We start from the raw sequence: 21244 nt of genomic DNA on the forward strand, positions 1-21244 counted from the left end.
AAGAATGAAACAATTTAAAAAACAACAACAAACAAAAAACCCACCTGGCTTGGAAATAATAAAGTAAACGCTACTTGTCAAAATATGTTTACCACGGGGCTGGCCAGATGGCTTAGGCAAGTTAAGGCACTTGTCACCAAGCCTAATGGCCTGAATGCAATTCCTGGTACCTACATGACAGAGAATCAAACCCCAAAAGTTGTCCTCCAACCCCCACACATACACCATGGCACACAGTATAAATTAATATAATTAAAAATTTTAAGGATATATATTTGCCAGGTGGTGGTGGCATACACCTTTAATCTCAGCATTTGAGAGGCAGAGGCTAGCCTGAGTTTGAGGCTAACCTGGTCTACAGAGCAAGTTCCAGGACAGCCAGGGCTACACAGTAACACCCTATCTAGAAAAAAAGGCACACACACACACACACACACGCACACAAATGAGTTTAGAGTATTAAAATACAGTATCGATGTACAAAAATCAACTGTTATCTGCAATAGCAATGGGCAATCAAAAATGAGGAAATGACCCAGTGGGACAGTGTCTGCAGCATATGCATGAGAACTGAGTTCCAATCCCCAGCATCCAGCTGGGGATGGGGGGACATGTCTATAACCCTAGCTCTGGGTAGTTGGGGTTGGAGGATAGAGACAGGTTGGTCCCTGCAGTGCACTGGCCAGCCAGTCTAGTCAATTGGTTAGCTCTAGTCTAGGTTCAGTGAGCCAAGACACTGTCTTCAAAAAAATAAAGCAAAAAAAAATTAATTTTAAAAAAGCAAAAAAAATAAATAAAGCAGACAGTTGTAAGGAAGGCTGTTGTTATCAACCTCTATCCTCCATGTGCACATTTACAAGTGCACAGACACATACTTTCACGCATGCACACACAACACACAGGAATGTGCATGCACACACATTCACTGTGTCAGTCTTGTGACAATTACTAGAGAGCAATCGTTTAAAAGTAGGAAAGATTTTTTACTGATGGTCTATGCAGTCGGCACCCATGTTAAGAGGCTGAGCATCATGGCAAGAGCATGGGCTAGAGCAGATGTACTCACAAATGGCAGACAGGAACCAGAGAAAACAAAGACGGGGACAGACAGACAGACCCTGTCAGGGCATGCTGCCACAACCAACTCTCTCCAACCAGACCCTGCTTTCAGTTCCCATTGCCTCCCAACCTCTGTGAAATTGTGACTCCATCAAAATGAGAGCCCTCAGGATCAGTCACCGCCCGGAACCCATGAGCGATAGCCCCACAATAACTCAAGCCTGCAGGGGACATTTCACACTCAAACCATAACAAATATATCTACTTTCAACAGCACCAGAACCTGTGAGATGAAAGACAGGCCTGGCCTGACTCGGCAAGTCCTCATGCAGTGCCGAGAGGGATCCAGAGACCTCCCTGACACGCCACAGTCCGTGGTTTCTAGACTAGATGCCTTTAAGATTCTGGCTCTTTCAAAACTGAATCGTGCTTTCAACACAGCCCCAAACAAAAACCCAGACATGTGGTGCTAAGGGTTTTGTTTGTTTGGTTTTTGGTTTCACTTGTTTTCAGAACTGACAATCTGGTTCTAAAATCCAGGCAGGACCATGGAAGACCTAGCAGAGCCCACATCTCAAACTCAAGAAATCCAGAGGGTAGGACAAACCACCTCATTTCAAGACTCAGTATGAGCCACGGTCATCATGACCATGCGGTATTGACCTAGAATAAAAAAAAGAAAAGATTGATTGAACAGGGCCATGAGCTCAGAGGCCAGCTGGGGCATACATGGGAAAGTCACCTTCAAACAGATGCAAAGGCATTTCAGGGAAGGAAAAGGAATCGTGTCTCTTTCTTAGTTTATAAAATGTGATTTTTATCACTGTGTCTGTGTGTGTGTGTGTGTGTGTGTGTGTGTGTGTGTGTGTGTGTGTGTGTAATAACAGCAAGAATCATAGGCTTCCCTGGGACAGCATACTTGCTAGTTCGGTCACATTGTCCATCCTCTGCTTCCTCCTGTCACTGCCCTGGACCCAAATAGGCCCTTGTTACTTTCTTTCTTTTGAAAAAAAAATATATTTTTATGTTTTATGTATGGGTGTTTTTGCCTCTGTGTGTGTGGGGGAGTGGGGGGGAAGTGTGGGGGAGGGAAGTGTGTGTGTGTGGGAGTGTGTGTGTGGGGGGGAGTGTGTGTGTGTGTGTGGGAGTGTGTGGGAGTGGGGGGGGAGTGGGGGGGAGTGTGTCGACACCCCAAAGAAGACTGATCCTCCCTCCCTCAGCACTCATCCCTTGTCCACAGCTAAGAGAGGTCTTTCTAATAAACACCACAGGAGTAACAACACATGTGGTTCATTCCTGTCTTACAGGATACATTAAAAATCCATTCAAATGGAACACAGAACAGAACATTAAGCTAAACTCTATAAATATCTAGAAGAAAGCAGAAAGCCTTTGGGGTCCAGGAAATGATTTTTGGATGTGGCACCGAACATGAAAACATTGATAAATGGCACTCTCTTGAGAAGACTGTGGGAAGGGAAGTGGAAGCTGGGTGGCCCACACCTGATGAAACACGCTTCTGATGAAAGACCTTCGAGGAGGACTGGAAAGAGAGGGGTTGAAACACACAGACTCTGCTCAGACACCTGAGGGCCACTGTCACTGAGTAGACACAGGAAGGTGTGCTCAGAGTCCTTGGCTCTGAGGGGAGCATATATTAAAAGCAGGAGAGAACACAGTGCCACTTCTATGAGAATGGCCACGATAAGAAGACTGGTCATCCAAGAGCTGGCAGGTGGGATGGTTAGTGTCGCCAACTTGACAGGATCAGGAATCACCAGGAACACAAGCCTCTGGCCATGTCTGTGGCAGAGTTTCCAGGTTGCATCCATTGAAGAGGGAGGACCCCCCTCCCCAATGCTGGTGGCACCATCCCATGGGCTGGGATCCTGGGATGAACACAAAGTGAGCTGAGCACCAATGTTACCTCTGTCTGCTCCTTGACTGTGGCTGCAATGTGGCCAGCTGCCGTGAGGGCCCACAGCCATGCCTTCCCTGCCGTGACAGACTGCGCCCTCAAACACTGAGTCAGACCATCCCTTCCCTCATTAAGCCGCTCCCGTCAGGTGTTTCTGTCTCAGCAGTGAGGAGGACAATTCAGCAGAGCTGTGGAAGAACCATGGAGAGCCACTGCTGTTCCACACGCTACGGGAAGATCCACTCAAAGATGTGTGAATGTCCATAGGAGCTTCATCACAATCCCCCGAACCGGAAACGTGTCCAACTCCCATCCCCAGATAAGTAGACAAAAGCTTGGCACATTCCTGACGTGGAACCACACTGCCATGGCTCAGCAAGAAGAGGAAGTGAAATATGGATGCCCGGGACAGCACAAAAGAACGGCCACATAGTGAACAGTGAAAAAGAGACCCTTGGCCACATGTTGGCCGCACTGTTCCATTCACAAAATCTAGAACATCCAGGCGTTATCTTAACAAGTGGGAGGGGCACAATGGGAACCTTGGGTGTGGTTGTGATGGTTTGTGAGCACACCCATGTGTCAGCGCTCCTTAATAATGTTAATTTCATTCAGTAACACCTTCGCAAATCGGTTAAGAAAACAATGAGTCTGCATTCTAGGAGCATGCTGTGTCACCAGAAGAAAGAAGAGAAGGAGTGAGAAGAGCCAGGTGTGTGTAAGAAATATTTCATTATGGTCCATTTTCAGAATACGGTGTATTCAGAGCTCACCAGAGGACCACAGGTAACGGCGAGGTAGGCCCCTGTCCTCCCCAGTTAGCAGATGGCAACAGCTATTTTCTAGTTTATAAATTATAAAGTTATAAATCTGCCAGGTGACTGAGCTGAGTGTCTGGAGAGGGAGGGGATCTGGAGTCCCTGAAGGACAGGGCATTGGGGAAGGGGACAAGGCTAAGGAGAGGATGATTTTAACTTTCTGGAGAAGCAGCTTGTGGGAAACAAAGGACAGGGGTGTTTTTGCAATCAGGGACCATAAAAGCCACTATTTGGGGACTCGAGCAGTTAAGGGTCTCTACTGCTTCTTCAGGGGACTCATCAGGTGATCCACCACTGCCTGGAACTCCAGCTCCAGGGGCCATGCTTCCGGTTTCTGAGGCTACTGTACACACACACACATACACATACACACACACACACACTTAAAAAACAATTCTTAAAAAATAAAGACCAGTTTTGCACCAAATCATCAACCATTTTGCATTTTCTCCAGGATGACACCCAACTGTACAGGTCAGAAAATAAACTGCATGACCGTTCACAATTCTGAGTTCCCAGTGCTCTTATTATGAAGTGAAGATCATTGTGTGTCTTGAAGAATGTCCTTTGCTTTTTTTTAATGAACACTTGTGTGTGTGTGCATGTGTGTATGTGCATGCATGTGTGTGTGTGTATGTGTGTATGTGTGTGTGTGTGTGTGTGTGTGTGTGTGTGTGTGTGTGTGTGTGTAGTGTTTCCTCAAGTGCCTGCCCATATGTGGGGGTCCGAGGACAATCCTCAGGAGTCAGTTCTCTCCTTCCACCATATGGGTCGGGGGGAATTAAATGAGGGCTTTAGGCTTGGCACCTTTACCTGCTGACCCATCTTGCTACCCCCCCTCCTACGCTTTTACTTGTCAGGGAGAGGCTGCATGCTGTGGTGAGTATCCCCAGCCCCAAGAATGAGACAGTGTGTCTGGGAAGGATGGGGATCCCACAGGGCCACTCACCAGAGGTTCTGCCAGCAGCGTACATGGAGAGGACCCCTTGGTTAGCCATGTACAGGGCGGGGACGTTGAAGGTTTCAAAGAGGATCTGGGGAGGAAGATTGGCATGCTGGCCGGCCAGGTGGCACACACTGCCCAGGTGCTCATGAGTGCCTCTTGCAGCAGGCTGTGGATCCAGGGAGACTAAGCCCGGGGTGGCCAGCACTTATCTCCAGCTAGCTCTGCTGGGAAGCGGTTGCTCTAGCTTCACTCTGCTGCTGTGATAAAACACTCTGACCTAAAGCAACTTAGGGGAGCAGAGGGTTTATTTGGTGAATACTTGCTGGTCATGGAGCATCACCGAGGGAAGTCAGTGATGCTCCAGGGCAGGAACACAGGGCAGGAGCCATGGAGAAACAATGCTTGCTGGCTCACTCAAAGGCTTATGCTCAGGCTAGCTTTCTTATACAACCCAGGACCACCTGCAGGAATGATGCTGCCTATAGTGGGCTGGGCCCTCCTACATCACTTAACCACCAAGATAATCTCCCACATACGTACGTGCACATAGACTAATATGATAATGGCAATTAGTTGAGACTTTTTTTCAGGTGGCTCTAGGCTGTGCCAAGTTGACAGTTAATGCTAATTAGGACACTGGTGTGCCTTCTAGATACTTCTATAATGGATGATGAGAAGGCTAGTTGGATCAGGACATAATGGTGAGACCCACCGGGGGCCCCACCTCTCCCTGGGCACTGGACAGGTGTGAGCATTGTGAAAGGGTTAGTGTTAAGATAAGGTCTGTGAGTTCAGATTGTCAGCATGCTTTGGGGTGTATCTTCCTGTCACTAGGCGCTGCAGTCTGACTCTCCAACTAGCAGCTCTTGGGACACTCCCTTCCTGCTTGTGCTTGACTGTCAATCAAATGGCTAGTCTGACTAAGCCCTCCCCTTGTGCCAGCGTCTTTACCCTCCACAGACACCTTGCAACAACTGTACAAAATATCACCGCTGATGACCTTCATGCCAGAAGGTGCGGTCCCAGAAAGGGCTGCTTGAAACTGTTTATAGGAGTCACTTTGCTGTCCTATATACCTGCAAGTATATGTATCTATCTAGACAAGTGATGTTGAGTCAGGGGCTGAGAAGGGCAGGTGGTTTGTCCAAGGAGGAGGAGAAAAAGGAGGGGATAGCCCCAGCCGTGGGAGCCAGTCATCTACTTTTCTGATTGGACTAGTCTTGAACCTTCATCTCTATGTGTCTTTGTTCTGCTGGGCTCTGCAGGGAGCACACCCGCAGCCGGCTGAGGTGGAGCTCAGCTGCTCAGCCCCTGCCCTTCACAGTTTCTCACAGTCTCCTTCCTGGCGTGCACACACCCTCTTGCTCCGTTGTCTGCTACAGTTGAGGAGTGGACAGGCAGTTGTGTCGGGACAGTCTCATTCCTCTCTTGTCCCATTCTAGTTTGCTAAAAACCTCATGGACGTTGGGTGCTTTTTGGGTGAAGCCAGCCATGCCCAGTCCTCAGGGGAGCCAGCTGTGGCCATTTCCATGATCTGACTGTCCACACTGGGGTGGGGGTCAGGGGCCAGTTTGGGGCTTGTTTGATGTGAGCTCACACCTGTGCCGTGATGGGTAGAACTGCGGTTTCCAGGTCTAAGTGGCCTCTGAGATATGCAAATCATGCCTTGGCCCTGGGCCTGCGTATGAGGGGCTGATGACTGCAGGAGATCCCACTGAGCTCCAGGGATGCTAGCCAGATGAGTCAACTCGGCCACCTGCTTTATTAGCTTTCCTGTGTCCTCTGTCGGAGAAGCTGGGCATCAGGATGAGAACTCTGGCAGCTGGGGAGCAGGCAGCTTCCTGCAGCCACTGCACCTAGCCCCACTGCAGCCTGAGGAGGACTCTGCCATCTGTGCTCTGGCTGGAGCACTCACAGACAGGGATCCACCCTTCAACTCCATCAGTCCACCACCAAGTCCATCAGGGCAGGAAGGACCAGGATGAGGCCAGAGCCAGGGAACTTTTAATTCAGGACAGAACGGCAGCCTCCCTTCCTGCCTCAGCTGGCCCCATACCCCATTACCTGTGTCATTCTTGATTTAACATCCTTGCTGTTTAACGGTGGCTCGGTTATCATTACAGGGTGCTGCTCGGGGGAGATGTGGAGGGCCTGGTAGAAGGAGTGATGCCAAATCTGTAGAGAGAGGACAGTAGGCGAGCTGTTTGCTGTCCAGAGACATGCTGCTTGTTATCACCCATCTATTAACCTATGTATCAGATACATCTATTAGCTACCTAAATCATCTTTGTCTTCTGTTTACCAACTAGTCTCTCTCTAGATATAATCTACTACTACCCATCTACACCTATCTGTTCATCTCACTACCTGTTTAACGCCTGTCTATTCTGCATCTGTCTCTGTGTCTGCGTCCACCATCAATCTATCAATCTACCTTCTGTCTGTCATCTATCTACCTGTCAATCATCTACCTGTCTAACTCAGTGGTTCTCAACCTTCCTAATGCTGTGACCCTTTAATGTAATTCTTCATATTGTGGTGGCCACCCTACCATAAAATTATTTCGTTGATAGTTCATAACTAATTCTGCTACTGTTATGAATCATAATGTATATATCTGATATGCTATCCAAAGGAGTTGTGACCCACAGGTTGAGACCCACTTGTCTAACATCCATCTATCTATGCCTATCATTTATGACCTAGCTATCTATCATCTGTTATATATTCTTCCATCCTTCTGACAAATCAGTACAGTTGAGCTCTAGATCTGTAGATTCTACATCTAAAGATTTAGCCAACCAAGAATCAAAAATGTTTGGGGGAAAATTGGGGCCATGGACTGTAACTCACTTGCTAGAATATTTCCCTGGCATGCACAAGGCCCTAGGGTCCATCCCCAGCACTATATAAACCAGGCGTGATAGTGCACACCTGAAATCCCATCACTCAAGAGGTGGAGGCAGGAGAGTCAAAAGTTCAAGGCTATCTTAAACCACAAAACAAGTTGGAGGCCAGCCTGGGCTACATGAGACTCTATCTCAAAACAAAACAAAACAATAACAAAAAAGCTGTGCCTGCAGTGAACATATTCAGACTCATTCCCTTGTCATTGTTCTTTAAGCAATCAGTGTCCCAAAATTTGTGTGGTGACGACACTGAGGATGTAGTCCATCTAAAGATGATGTGGAGCATATGGAAGGACTTGGTTGGCACCCTGCAAATACTACCATTGCACATAGAAATCCAGTGGCCTGGGTGTCCAAAATGCCCCAGGACCAGACCCCATAATTTTAAAGGATGGCTGAATTGTAGACAGCACTGCTGGGTCACCATCAAAGCAAGATACAGTGTGATTCAGCCTCCAATGATACACCAGGCCTGAAGTTAGGGAATGGGGTTGGCAGGGATTGGCAGACCCAGCACTATCTAAAGGTCTCTTGGGTCTGATGGGTGACAGAAACATGCACCAAAACTCAGTGATGAAGTGGAAACACAGGTGATTTGGGTGTCACAGAGAAAATGCAGCAATGATGGAAGTTTGCCACATAGCATGTGCCTGCCCAGGACCATGAAGGTGACCTTAGTTAGCCTCTATCCTCATTTTTAAAATGGAAGAAAGCATCCATCCCCTCAGGGAGTGTGGGCCTCAGAAGACAGTGTTGCCAAAGAGGCATGCTGTTCGTTCCTGTTGTAAGGTTCTGTCCTCTGAGCCAAACTGCCATCATCTTCACTAGACGAGCTCTGCCTGCTTGTAAAAGTGTGTCAGGACCAGCCTGTGCACTGCTGACATTCCCTCTGGAGAGGATGGGGAAAGATCATTAGATTCTTGCCAGTAGCCATGTGGTGGCTCACAACAATCTGTAACTCCATTTCCAGAGAATGTGATAACTTCTTCTAGTCTCTGCAGCCACCAGGCATGCAGGTGGTGCACATAAACAGGACAGAAAAAACAGTCATATACATAAAACAAATACATATTAAAAAATTAAGCCCTATACTTGCTAGTTTTTTGTCAACTTGACACAAGTTAGAGTCATTAGAGGAGAGAACCTCAACTGATAATCAATAAGAAAATGTCTGCATAAGATCCAGCTATAGCCAGGCATTGGTGGGTGGTGCACGCCTTTAATACCAATATTAGGCAAAGGCAGGTGGATCTGAGTTCAAGACCAACCTGGTCCACAAAACAGTTTTCAGGACAATCAGGACTGTTTCACAGAGAAATTCTGTTTCAAAAACAACAACAAAAAGCAAACAAACAAACAAGATCCAGCTATAGGCCATTTTCTTTTCTTTTTTTTTTTTTTTTTTTTTTTTTTGGTTTTTCGAAACAGGGTTTCTCTGTGTAGCTTTGCGCCTTTCCTGGAACTCACTTGGTAGCCCAGGCTGGCCTCGAACTCACAGAGATCCGCCTGCCTCTGCGTGCGCCGCCACCCGGCTGGCCATTTTCTTAATTAGTGATTGATGTGAGAGGGCCTGATCCATTGTGGGTGAGGCCATCCCTGGGCTGGTGGTCCTGGGTTCTATAAGAAAGCAGGCTGAGCAAGTCATGGGAAGAAAGCCAGAAAGCAGCACCTTTCCATGGCCTCTGCATCAGTTCCTGCCCCGAGATCCCTGCCCTGCATGAGTTCCTGTCCTCACTGCTTTTGATAATGAACTGCTCTATGGAACTCTGAGCAAAATAAACTTGCTTTTGGTCATGGTGTTTCACCAGAGCCATGGTAACTTTAAGAAAACCCATGTCTTCAAAGTATCTGAGAATAGAGCTTGTGACTCCAGTATAAAAACTTTAGGGACAGCCAGGCGGTGGTGGTGGTGGTACTTGCCTTTAATCCCAGCACTCAGGAGGCAGAGGCAGGCAAATCTCTGTGAATTTGAGGCCACTTAGTCTACAGAGTGAGTTCCAGGACAGCCAGGACTACACAATGAAATCCTGCCTTGAAAAACCAAGGGGGGAAAAACTTTGGGGACATATTGTGGCCACCTACAATACTTAAGCACACTGTAGGTTCATAACAAACAGTCCTCGTTGTCCTGTGTGAAGCTCCTGCCTTTTCTGTCAAGGGGAGGCCATGCAGCACTCTGAGAAAGCAGCTATGGACAGCTCCATAGTCAAAGGACCCAGGAAGCAGAATGGTGTCTGAGAAGCCACAGAGTCAGGCAGGCGTATTCTTTGATAGCTAGACACTAACAGCCTAGAACAGGACAGTGACATAAGGTGCTGTTGTGGGGATGAGTGAGGGACAAGATGGTGGATAGAGGATGGTCCCTCAGAGATGCTGGCATGTGGGTAGATGTTTGAAACCAATATCTAGAGGCTTAGGAAGAGCCAGGAGCAATGCCACAAAGGTTTGGAATCCCCCCCCCCCACACACACACAAAAAAACACAGAGTGCCTGGTGACAAAGGCCTAGTATCAGCCTGTCTACCATGCTGTGTGCTCCCCCTGGCCTGGTAGAGTCAGCCACCATGCTGTGGCTTCATGCACCTGCAGAAAGCCCAGGAGATGTTGCATGAGAGTGCCATCTTGGATGTGTCCTGTTGCTGATGGCATGGCTCTTTCTCATGCTTGTTAGTTCTCAGGCCCTCCATATGTCTAGAAATGAGTTCAAGATGGACTATAGAAGGATTTCTGGTAGTTAGATTGAAAACCAGCATTCCTCAGGAACTTGTGAAACTCTTCCTGAGTCACTTCATTTCTCTTGCCTCTGGCAGAAGGGACATGACTCTCCATTAACATGTACTTATGGTAGCATATCAAAACCCCTGTTGGCCTCCAGGCTTCCTCAGTCCCTACTCACAAATCCTTGTTATACATGTCAAAGCCTCCTGCTGGCCCTTCTCACCTCCCAAGGCTTCCCTCCTCCGAGATGCCTGTTTGTTCTCTATATGGGTTTCCCCCTGCCTCCACTCCCTCTGCTATCTCTATCTCACTCTCTCCACTATCCATTCTCCTCTCTCTTGCAGACAGCCCTGGCCATGTCCAGTCTATTTCTCTTTCTCTCTGTTCTAGATTCTTCCAGATGCCTCTGCATATTTTCTCTCACTGATTCACAACAAAAAACCTTCCCCTGAACCACACCATGGAGCAGTCACTTTGGTAGTTTCTTTACTGCACCCCATCACATAGAGCGTCACCCTCGCCTTCAGGACCCAAGCTGTGCCCAGATTCTTGATCCACAGAAACCAGGAGGGTGGAGGCATAAATCTGGGCCTGGAACTGACTGATTAAGTTGCATTAGTCCATTGCTATATCCGAGTTCTGATGCCCAAAACTCCTCTGTGGAAGCCCCAAGACCCCATTGTCACCATTTCTGGAATACACTCTAGTGGGTGCTGCTGGAGACCCTGAGAGGAGCTTCTACTGGAATAGTGTGTCCCTGATCCCGTTCAGGTACTACACTAACAACATGGGGAACTCTGAACCAAACACACACAGGAGGATGCCCTGAGGAGATGAGTGCAAAGACTGAGGTAATGCTCTCCAAGTGAAGGAGCCCCCAAACACTGTCAGCAAGCCTTCCAGAACCCAGGGAGCAGCCTGAGGCAGGCTTTCCCTCACAGCCCTCAGCAGCAGTCTGTACCAACAACACCTTGGCCTTGAGGGTTGTAAGAGAACCAATGTCTGAGAATTTTACTGCCATGTTGTAGGATTTCATTACAGCTGCCTCAAGTGCTTAGATCATAAGCAAGCAACAGGTCCTCAAGTGCAGGTGTTGTGGACAGCTGGTTAGACCGTTCACTGTGTGTTATTTCCCTCTGAGGCCAAGGACTTCTTTTCCATCCTTCCCTACCAGCCATGATGGCACAGGAACAATCATATCATCTTATAAGACAAGGGATCTGAGGGTCCCAGATGCCATGCCACATATCCTGGTGGCATGGGCAATAAGCAGAGGAGGCAGAACCGTAACAGCGGTCTCCTAACTAGGACCCCTGAGACTGTGACTATGGAGGGACTGAGAGCCGCAATAGAGCTAGGCCCTAACAGCAGATCCTTCCCTTAGTGCTAAGTGCTTGGGTGTGATGCCCCCCTCCCCCAGGGGCTGTAGCTCACCTTCTCCACATTGTCCCAGTTGGCGATGGCTCCCCGGGTGATGGGGTGGTTCAGGTTCAGCTGTACCAGATTATTTTGGGCCTCAGCTCCAATGAAACAGTCTTCTTCTTCCGTCCCCACCAGCAGGTTCTGAAAAACATGGGCAGAACAGGACAGCCCTTGCGAGCGGCAGGCTGGGGCTGGACCCACCGTACCTGGCTCTCATCTATGGACACAAGCCAGTGCCCTAAGGATGCTGGAAGCTGGCACCAATCACTAGCCCAGACATTGAGGAGGCTCTCCAACCATGCACACTTTTAGCAGTGGTTGCTAGCAAAGGGGGCCATTGCCTGCAAGGTCCAGAGCTGCTGAGGGTCACTATAAGGACACTCACACTGCAGGTGTGGAAACTGAGGCCAGCAGAGAAAAAATTATTGGAGAGAAGGCACGGGGACATATCCTGCACACTTGGTCTGGAAGGCTTGATGGAAAAGGGCCTGAGGCATGAGCTAGCTCCCGGGTTTCAGGAAGATGGCCTACTTTCAAGGTGGATTGAACGGAATTCCCGTGGTGTCAGAGGGGCCTGGGCATCTACCTCAGTTCACCAAAAAACAGACATTAGGATTAGAGCTGTGAAGATTTAGCAGGAACTTGCCTGCTTAGATGAGAAGGGGCAGAGTGGGCAAGGGCACAGACTGAAGAGCCATCAGGCTATGCCCACATCTGAGTCTGAGCAGAGGAAAGAAGAAATCAAGGCAGGTGGGTGTTTCAGTGTACAAGGAAGGCTGACTTGGCGAGCTCATGGAGGAACCCTGAGCCATACTCACTCATCAGAGGAGTCCAGGGTCTCCAGGATAAGCTCATGCTTAAGCTAGATGGGAGCAGCGGTGTGCATGAGGCAGTATGCAACAAGGAAGAGGGACAAGGGGGTTGGAGGATATGGTACAAGTGTGACAGGACAGTCATAGAACTGGGCAATGTTGCAATGCTGAGATGCTGCAATGCTGCATCAGTGCGTGGTACCATCTGTTATCATGCAGCTATGTGGTGGGACTATGCTACAGTGCTACAGTAGTGCATGGTGCAATGGTACCTTGCTGCAATGGAGCAGCACGATGATGCTATAGGGCTGCATGGGTGCATGGTGCCACGGTGCAGCCATGCAGCTGTGTGGCAATATCATGCTGCAGTGTTGCAGTGCTATGTGGTGGCACAATGATACCTTGCTGCAGTGGAGCATCACAGTGATGCTGCAGGACTACAGTAATGCCATACTGCAGTAGAACAGTAGGTTTCTGAGCTTGGTGTCCTCAGCTATCTAGTCCTTTCTAGAGCTTTGGCCTTGGTCTGAGCAAGACCTCAGGTGAGCTGCTCACCTCCCAAAATCCCCATCCCCTTCTCTGTCAAGTGGAAGCAACTCCCTCTGGATCCTCTGCACTGCTGGAAGCATGTGGAGTGAGACCTCAAAGACTGGAAGACCAAGGGGACATGGCATTGGCAACACTGTGCCTCCTCTGATGCTTTTCTGAGTGTGGTTTTCTGAGTGTGGGGATTGGGTCTGATTACCCAGCTTTGAAGTCACCATTTACTGCAAGGAAGTGGACAGGGTTCCTGTCCCTGGGTGGCCTGTGGGCCAGGACTGCAATGGAAAGAATGAATTTGTCCTTGTTCAGCCTCTCTGTCTCCTCCAGGCCTCCCTCCAGAGACTGACCCAATGCCCTCACACTGCCGGTCACCAGCCCTGGGTAGAGATCAGGGTCACAGATGAGACAGCTGAGTCTCATGCCTGGGAAAGGAAAGGAAAGAAAGAATTCTCCTGAACATAGGAGCAACTCCTGCTGCCTAGGGCTAGGGAATGTAGTTAATGGAAGGAAAGAAGATGGAGGAGACAGGCTGAGTAGAAGACTTGCTTATCATCTTCATGGAGAAATGGACTTGTCCCATGCTATGACCCTTTACTTCATCCCACATAACTGATCTATAAGCACTGCTGGCCCCCACATACTCTTTGCACAGTGCTCCCCCTTAGCCATGGTTCTTCATTCAGGGGTTCTGTGAACCCATATTCTGCAAACATCATCTGCCATGACTGCCTCTGCCACACGCACACAACGAACACTGCAGCATCTCTCGCTTAACGTAGATGGGTACATGGTTTATAACTCACATGCTACACAGGTCTGAGTAAGAATGAGTATGAAGCTTCAGGACTCTCCAGAGTCCCGGGGCATCCACTGGTGTTCTCAGGACACACCCACAAAATGAGAGGCTCCATGGCCCTGTTAATGTGCTTCCCTCCCCCTGGTGCTATGGGACGACTTCAGGTACAACCCACATTAAGACCTTAAGCTACAGAGAAAGAGATGCCACATGTCAGAGGAAGCTGGTGGCAGAGAATGCCAGAGGAGGAGGGAGCCACTACCTGTGGGGCGGGATGCTTCCAATCAAGCTAAGAGGAGGGGTTCCTGAAGCAGGAGGAGAAGGCTGCCAGTGACTCCAGCTGGGACTGGAGGTACTAGAGACAAAGAGAAGCTGCAACCAGAGGCAGCTGCCTCTTATGAAGTGTGTGGAAGAAGCTGCAACCTGAATGGGAGCTGCTTGCTCATGTCCTCTAGTCTGTCCCTAAGGCCACCTTCTTGAGATGTCTAACAGAAAGCAGTATGGAAGTCAGGACATTGGGAGCTATGACAGTCGCAGTAACCAAAGCAGCATAAGAGACTGAAGGATGAAGCCAGGGCGTCACTCACGTTATGTTTCAGTTTCCCGATGATGGTGGGGAAGACAGACAGAGGGGCCTCATTTCCTGCAAAGCCCACCTTGCTGAAGCCAGAACCGTAGTCACAGATGATGGGTGTTTGGTCCATGGTGCTGTGGTGGCCTGGACACACCTGCAGGGAGAGACCACATCATCCCTTGTCCCAACAGGCACTGTGCCAGCAGCGAGACATGGGCTCCATGTAGCTAGAGCAAGGTCGGCCTGAGCATGAGCCACTCTGCAGGTGCTGTGGCAATTTAGGAATGGAGAGCTTTAAACAGCTGTGTGCATACAGTCACCCCACGGGCCAACAGCCTGGGGGCCTGCTTCAGATGCTCCCTCTAAAACAAATGAAGCACTTACAGAAAGCTGTTTGGAGTGCTTAATACACAAATCAGTCACAAGGAAACCAGTCCTGTCTGAGTGTGAACCTCTGGGTGGGTCTGCCCAGCTTGTCCTAGTTTCAACACTAAAGAAACATTGTCTCTAAAACCTCTGTTGTGTACAAACTGGGACAGATCCTGTGGTCTGCACAAGGCCAGGCCTCCCTAAGCAGAGTACGGTGCATGTGGGCAGGGATGGGGCAACTGGCTTCCTTCCAGCATGGAAGAACACCACAGGAATTGCTGGGCTGCAGAGCTAGGCAGGCTCAGAGCTCAGGAAGCTGTACACCATGGGTGTTAACATATTTTATGGCAAAAGCCTGATCCCTGGCAGCCCCATTAAGCCATGATCAGCCACTCATCTCCAGTACACCATTTTGAAAAGCATTTGTGAAAAGCAGAGAAGATTTATTAACGTGGTCATGTTGGAAAGAGAAACAAAGTGGCCCAGTTGCCCCCAAGTCTCTCTTCTGAGGCCCAGACATAAAGCTCAGGTTTAAACAGAGGGCAGGAGGTGTGCATTCCTAAGCAGTCCTGGTCAAGGTGTGGTCCTGCCCGTCACTGACTCAACACTGTCAGCTCCAGTCTCTCCCGACAAATTCTCACATCTCAGTAAAATCTCTCTGGGAGACAAGCTCTCCCCCTGGCTGGCACCAGACTTCAACCTTTCCCTTTGCCAGTATGAGACTCCTGGGGCAATTCCAGTGCCTTGGAGTCCATTGTTTCAGTAGTCTCATAGCATAACTGATTCTAAAATATCCCATCCTGTGGTTGAAATGATTTCTCAGCAATTAAGGGCTCCAAGCACCTATACTGACAGCTTGCAACCAACTGCAACTCCAGGGGATCTGGTGCTCTCTTCTGGCCTCCACAGGTACCTACATGCATGCAGTACACACAAATTCATACAGATGCATATACACAAAAACAAAAATAACCTTTAAAATAAGTTCTCTGTAGGGGCCCATAGCTTGTGCCTTGTGGCTTTGTCTTGTTTTCATCTTGACTCAAGGTCAAGGCTGCATAATAGGATGTTTTGACCAAAGGTATGGTCACTAGATGTCTTGAGTACTAGGGAGCTGTTTACACTTAACTATACTTTGTACTTTGAACAATGATGTCCTTCAAAGGGAGAAGGACCTTTTTTGCCCCCTTGCTTTGGGTATATAAAGGCTGTGGGTAATAAAACTCAGGCATCTGTGGTTTTGACCCAGAATCCTCCCAAAGCTATCCTGTGTCTCTGTCTTTTTCTTCATCTACATCTATATTTCATAGCTATCACTTCCGAATTCCACACTTCCCACTTCAGAACCCATTCAACAGGTCGAGTGGGACTTGACAAATGGTGCCCAATGTGGGGCTTTCTGAATCCAATGATGGAACACCAAGAGATGAAGGGAGTACTCTGGATGTCAAAAATGCAAATGCGGTGAGAAAACTTAGAGTAATAGTAAACAGTTGTTTGTACATTCGCTTGGAGATATTTTAAAAGCCAGAGGAAGTTAGAGTTGCAGCAAGCATATACGTCACCAAGGTTTGGGTTTGTAAAAAATTTTTTTTTAGGTCTGAGTAAATAGTTTGAAAATATGTATGTCTGGGTATGTCATGTAGTTTGAATGAGTGATAGCATGAGTCTGAGTGAATGATCTGGATGTACTGAGGATGCAGGCCTGAGTTGAGTCTAGAGTTGTTGGAGTCACTAGGTGTGGACACCTTTATGAAGCTGAATTTGAGGAGACAAAGGAGGGACTAAAGGGCTTGGGAGATTTAGTAGTTTCCCTTTCACAAAAATTGGAGACTCTGCAGGTCTCCTCTCTTCTCAGAAAGGCACTCCTCTTCCTACTGCAAAAGCTAGATTAGAACGGGCCAGGGGACCTGCTGGTGTGGCTGGAGTCTCTGTTTCCAGAGACACTAGAATGCTATGGAAGAGGTAGTGTGACTAAGCCCTGGAGGGCAAAGCCACAGCAGAGGCAGGGACATGGCCGCACAGGGAAGCACAGGTACAGCGTGGCCAGCACACTTGCACACACGCACACATGCCCGGCCTAAGTGTGTGCTCACTGCAGTACATCAGCTTGGTGCTGGGGTTCTTGCCTGGTTGTGGACGGCAGCATGAGGACTGTTAAGTCTGGGAAGCCTGGGCTCCCAGCGGCAGAGGATGTTTCTCCCTGAAACAGATATCATGAAACAAAGCCCTCTATGTCCCCAGAGGAACTGCTAGAGGTGGGTGTTTTTTACACATAACAAAGTTATTTGATAATGAGTTTTGCTTGCCACATATTTACAGCTTCAGTGGGGCCTTGCCCATGCAGGGTTATTAATTGCCCCAGAGAAAATGCAAAGACAACCACCTTTTCAATATTTAGGACATGTATCATACCCTAAGGAATCAAAGCCTCAAAAATTAAAAATAAGAAAGGATGGGTAAAAAAAACTTTGAATGATTTTCAAAAGTTATTAGAGAACATTCAATGGCTACAACCTTATTTAAAATTATCTACTGATGATTTGGAACCCTTAAATGATATTTTAAAGGGAGATAATGAGGCTAATTCGCCCAGACAGTTAACTGAAAAAGGTAGGCAGATTGTTTTACAAGTTGAGAATGCTATTCAGTATCAACAGATGCATTATAGTAATTATGATAAACCTTGGCAAGCATATATCTTGCCCACTAGACATACTCATACAGCAGCATTATTGCAAAATGGTCCTCTTTTATGGTTTCATCTTCTTGTTTCACCAGCTAAGGTGTTAAACCCTTATTATGAAGCAGTAGCTTGTTTAATACAAAAAAAGCCAGATGGAATCTAGGCAATATTTTGGTGAAGAACCAAATGTGATCAATGTTTCTTTAACTAAACAAGTTGGTTGGTTATTTCAAAATAATGATTCTTGGGCAATTGCTTTTTCTCAGTTTTGGGGCCAAATTGATAATCATTTTCCAGCTGATCAATTCTTGCAATTTGCCCAAATGCATTCCTTTATATTTCCTAAGGTTATGATGAAAGATCCCATAAAAGATGCTATGCTAGTTTTTACTGATGGTTCCTCCAATGGGAGAGCTGCTGATGTCATCAATGGTAAAGGTTACATAGTACAAACAACTCCAGCTTCAACTCAGATAATAGAATTGAGAGCTATGACTATGGTATTTCAAATTCTTAAAGATAGTTCATTTAATTTATATACAGATAGCCATTATATTCATAGAGCTCTTCAAGTTATAGAAACTGTTCCCTGCATTTGAACTAATAATAGTCAGGTTAGGATGCTGTTTCAACAAATTCAAGATGCCATTTCATCAAAAAAAGTTATGATAAATTCACAATGTTGTGAAATTTGGTAAATTAAAATACATGCATATGATAATAGATACTTATTCCGGATTTTTGATGGCCAATAAGCATATAATTGTTCATTACCTAAAATGTTCCTCCTATATGGGGATACCAAAAGTTATTGAAACTGATAATAGATCTGGATATATTAATAAAACATTTCAAAAATTTTACTCCCAATACAAAATTGAACATAAAACAGGCATTCCTTATAATCCTCAAGGACAAAACATTGTTGAGCAAGTCCATGGCAGCCTCAAGATGCAGCTTCAAAAAATTAAGAGGGGAGAGTTGTATCCTCAATCATTGAATCATGCCCTCTTCATTTTGAGTTTTTTTTTTTTTTAACATGGATGCCTGGGAGCAATCTGCCACAGACAGATTTTGCCTTGATGGCACCCAAGTGACTCTTGCTCAGGTAAAATGGAAATATTCTTGCTCTGGATTATGGAAGGATCCTGACCCTGTTTTAATATGGGGTCAAGGGCATGCTTGTGTTTTTCACAGGAAGAAAATGAAACTCAATGGCTGCCTGAGTACTTGGTATGATGTGTGGAACAGAGGAATGCTGGCCCTGATGACACCATGGTTGCTGACCCACCTCCAGAAGAATTGGAGTAAGATTTGCTGAACCTATGTTCCTGATCATCCGATGTTACATCCTGCAGTCTGGGAAGGGAAGGAATGATTCCCAGCTTCCTGATAGACCTGCTGCACAAATTTCCTAGACTTCTATGAGTTCCAGTTATTCTGAATCTGGCTGAGAAATGACTGTCTGTTTGTAACTGGGTGTTTGGCCATTTATCTACACTATATCTTGGGACATGGAGGTCACCTTTGCCAGTGTTCACCTGCTGATTGCCTAGAGGAAATAGAAGGCCTGGAGAACAGTTGCCTCAGAGTTTTCCCCCTGTGGAAAAGAGACTCTTTGGAGCAATCAAACATTATTACAGAGGCAGTATACTGGTTGAGAAATCAAATTGGAAGTACTGAAGAGGCCTCCCAGACTGGTAAGGAGGAACTGGAACAAAAGTTTTGCTGCTGTTTGGTACTCTGGGACTGGGTAGCTCAAATGTATCTTTGGAAGATGATGGCAGCAATACATTGCATTTTAGGAGAGGAAAAAGAGAAGGCTCAGAATTATGGAATTACTCATACCTCACCCACCACAAAAACATTTTCTTCTCCCTTGATTTGGAGTTGTTGAAAATTGTAATTTAACCAATTGTGTGTCCATTGCTAAGTTCATATTAGAATTAGGATGTTAACCCGTTAATGTTAGGATATTGTTATGAAAATGGAGCATAAGCTGAATGCTTTATTTGAAATGATACAATTGTTAGGAGATGAGATTAGAGGGTTAAAGATAAGAGCTCATTTGAAATGTCAGTCTAAATTTAACTGGGTGAATGTAACCTCTTCTGTTTACAATGAAAATGTTAGCTTATCTGAGAGGAATTTGGTATGATGCTAAAGTAGTCCTTAAATTTGATGCAGTTGCAACAGGAGTTCACTGATTTTAAAAGGGCAAAGTTGGATTTTGATACAGCTAAAATTGCTGTGGACATCATGAACCATTTAAAAAAGGCCATTCTATCTTGATCATCCTTTATTTCTTCACTATGAGGTATAGAAGCCATAAGGAGCAGGTGTATTGCTATGATTATTCAAGCTAGTTGTAAGCTCTTAGTGGAAAACTGATCTAGAGCTGCATAAAGTTAAGCTTTGCACCCTCCCATGCCAGAGGCTGGTAGTCAGAGACAAGTACATTCTTCTTGCTAGCTGTCAACCTAAAACAGAGTACACTTGGTGGAAAATGTTACCTCAGAGATGGGTAAGGCTGTCTGGTTGAAGAAGGCAACCTAAGACAGACACAGTCACCTGAGGGGTCTGAAGGACCCTTTATATTATAAAGAAGGGGGGAGTTGTGGGGGCTCACCGAGATCCCAGCTTGTGGCTTGTATTCCTTTTGACTCAAGGTCAGAGAGTGTGAGCTTGTTTCCTCCCTGCAAGGCTGCATAATAGGATGTTTTGGCCAAAGGCGTAGTTACCAGGTATCTTATACTTCAAGGCCTAATTACAGGATGCTTTGCTGTAAGGTGTGGTCACCATATGTCTTGAGTACTAAGGAGGCGTTTGCGCTTAACTATATTTTGCACTTTGAACCGTGATGTCCTTCAAAGGGGGAGTCTTTTTGCCCCGCCCCCTTGCTTTGGGTATATAAAGGCTGTGAGTAATAAAACTCAGGTGTCTGTAGTATTGACCCAGAACCCTCCCAAAGCTATCCTGTGTCTCTGTCTTTTTCTTCATCTACATCTATATTTCATAGCTATCATTTCCAAATTCCACACTTCCCCTTTCAGAACCTGTTCAACAGGTCAAGCAGGATGCGACACTTCTATCATGAAGGTTACAACTGGGCAAGGAATGAGGTTGCATTCCCGTGTGTGTTAATCCCCACCTCACCCAGAACCCCAAGCTAGAGGGCCCATAGGAGCATTTTGGTCAGCACTCTGGCCCCCCCACAGAATCAAGCCAACTCTGCCTGAGGCTATTGCACACTGGGCCAATACCTCTGTCTCCACAAGACCTGCACAGCTCTTCCCTCAGATACCAGGCCACCCACTGACACACTGTGGATCTCTAGCTCAGATTCTCACATAGGGGAGTAACTTACATCAACAGGGATATGGAGGGGATTGTGGCTACCCTTCTCCTGCCTCCTATTTGGAAATCAGAGACCCTTCAGACTCCAGTTGTGAAAACTTCCTCTTCCTCTGAGAGCTGTAATAAGAAACCTACCTGTGGGCCCCGATTTCTCTCTTTAGAGCATGCTGTTCTGTCTGCCCATGTCCTTAACAACTCTTCTAATAAATTCCTTACCCTATCAGTCCACCTCAGGGTCCCCTGGGAGCCCATATCTGAGAACTTTCAGTCATTTGCTTATTCCTCTTCTGGAGGCCCTGCCATGCTCCTGGGAGTAGC

General features: G+C 47.0%; 1 protein-coding gene across 1 annotated transcript in view; it reads right to left on the reverse strand.

The window, feature by feature from the left end:
• Window positions 1-21244, reverse strand: part of LOC114692333 (actin-85C-like) — a 34190-nt gene that overhangs the window by 10721 nt on the left and 2225 nt on the right. The window contains exons 3-6 of the mRNA XM_037208756.1: window positions 14528-14668; window positions 11802-11930; window positions 6806-6916; window positions 4745-4829 (exon numbers count right to left, since the gene is read on the reverse strand). Of these exons, the coding sequence (XP_037064651.1) occupies window positions 4745-4829; window positions 6806-6916; window positions 11802-11930; window positions 14528-14644 (442 nt within the window). The 5' untranslated portion in view covers window positions 14645-14668. The remainder of the gene's footprint in view (window positions 1-4744; window positions 4830-6805; window positions 6917-11801; window positions 11931-14527; window positions 14669-21244) is intronic.

Source organism: Peromyscus leucopus, chromosome 1 (assembly GCF_004664715.2).
Source record: "Peromyscus leucopus breed LL Stock chromosome 1, UCI_PerLeu_2.1, whole genome shotgun sequence".
NCBI lineage: Eukaryota > Metazoa > Chordata > Mammalia > Rodentia > Cricetidae > Peromyscus > Peromyscus leucopus.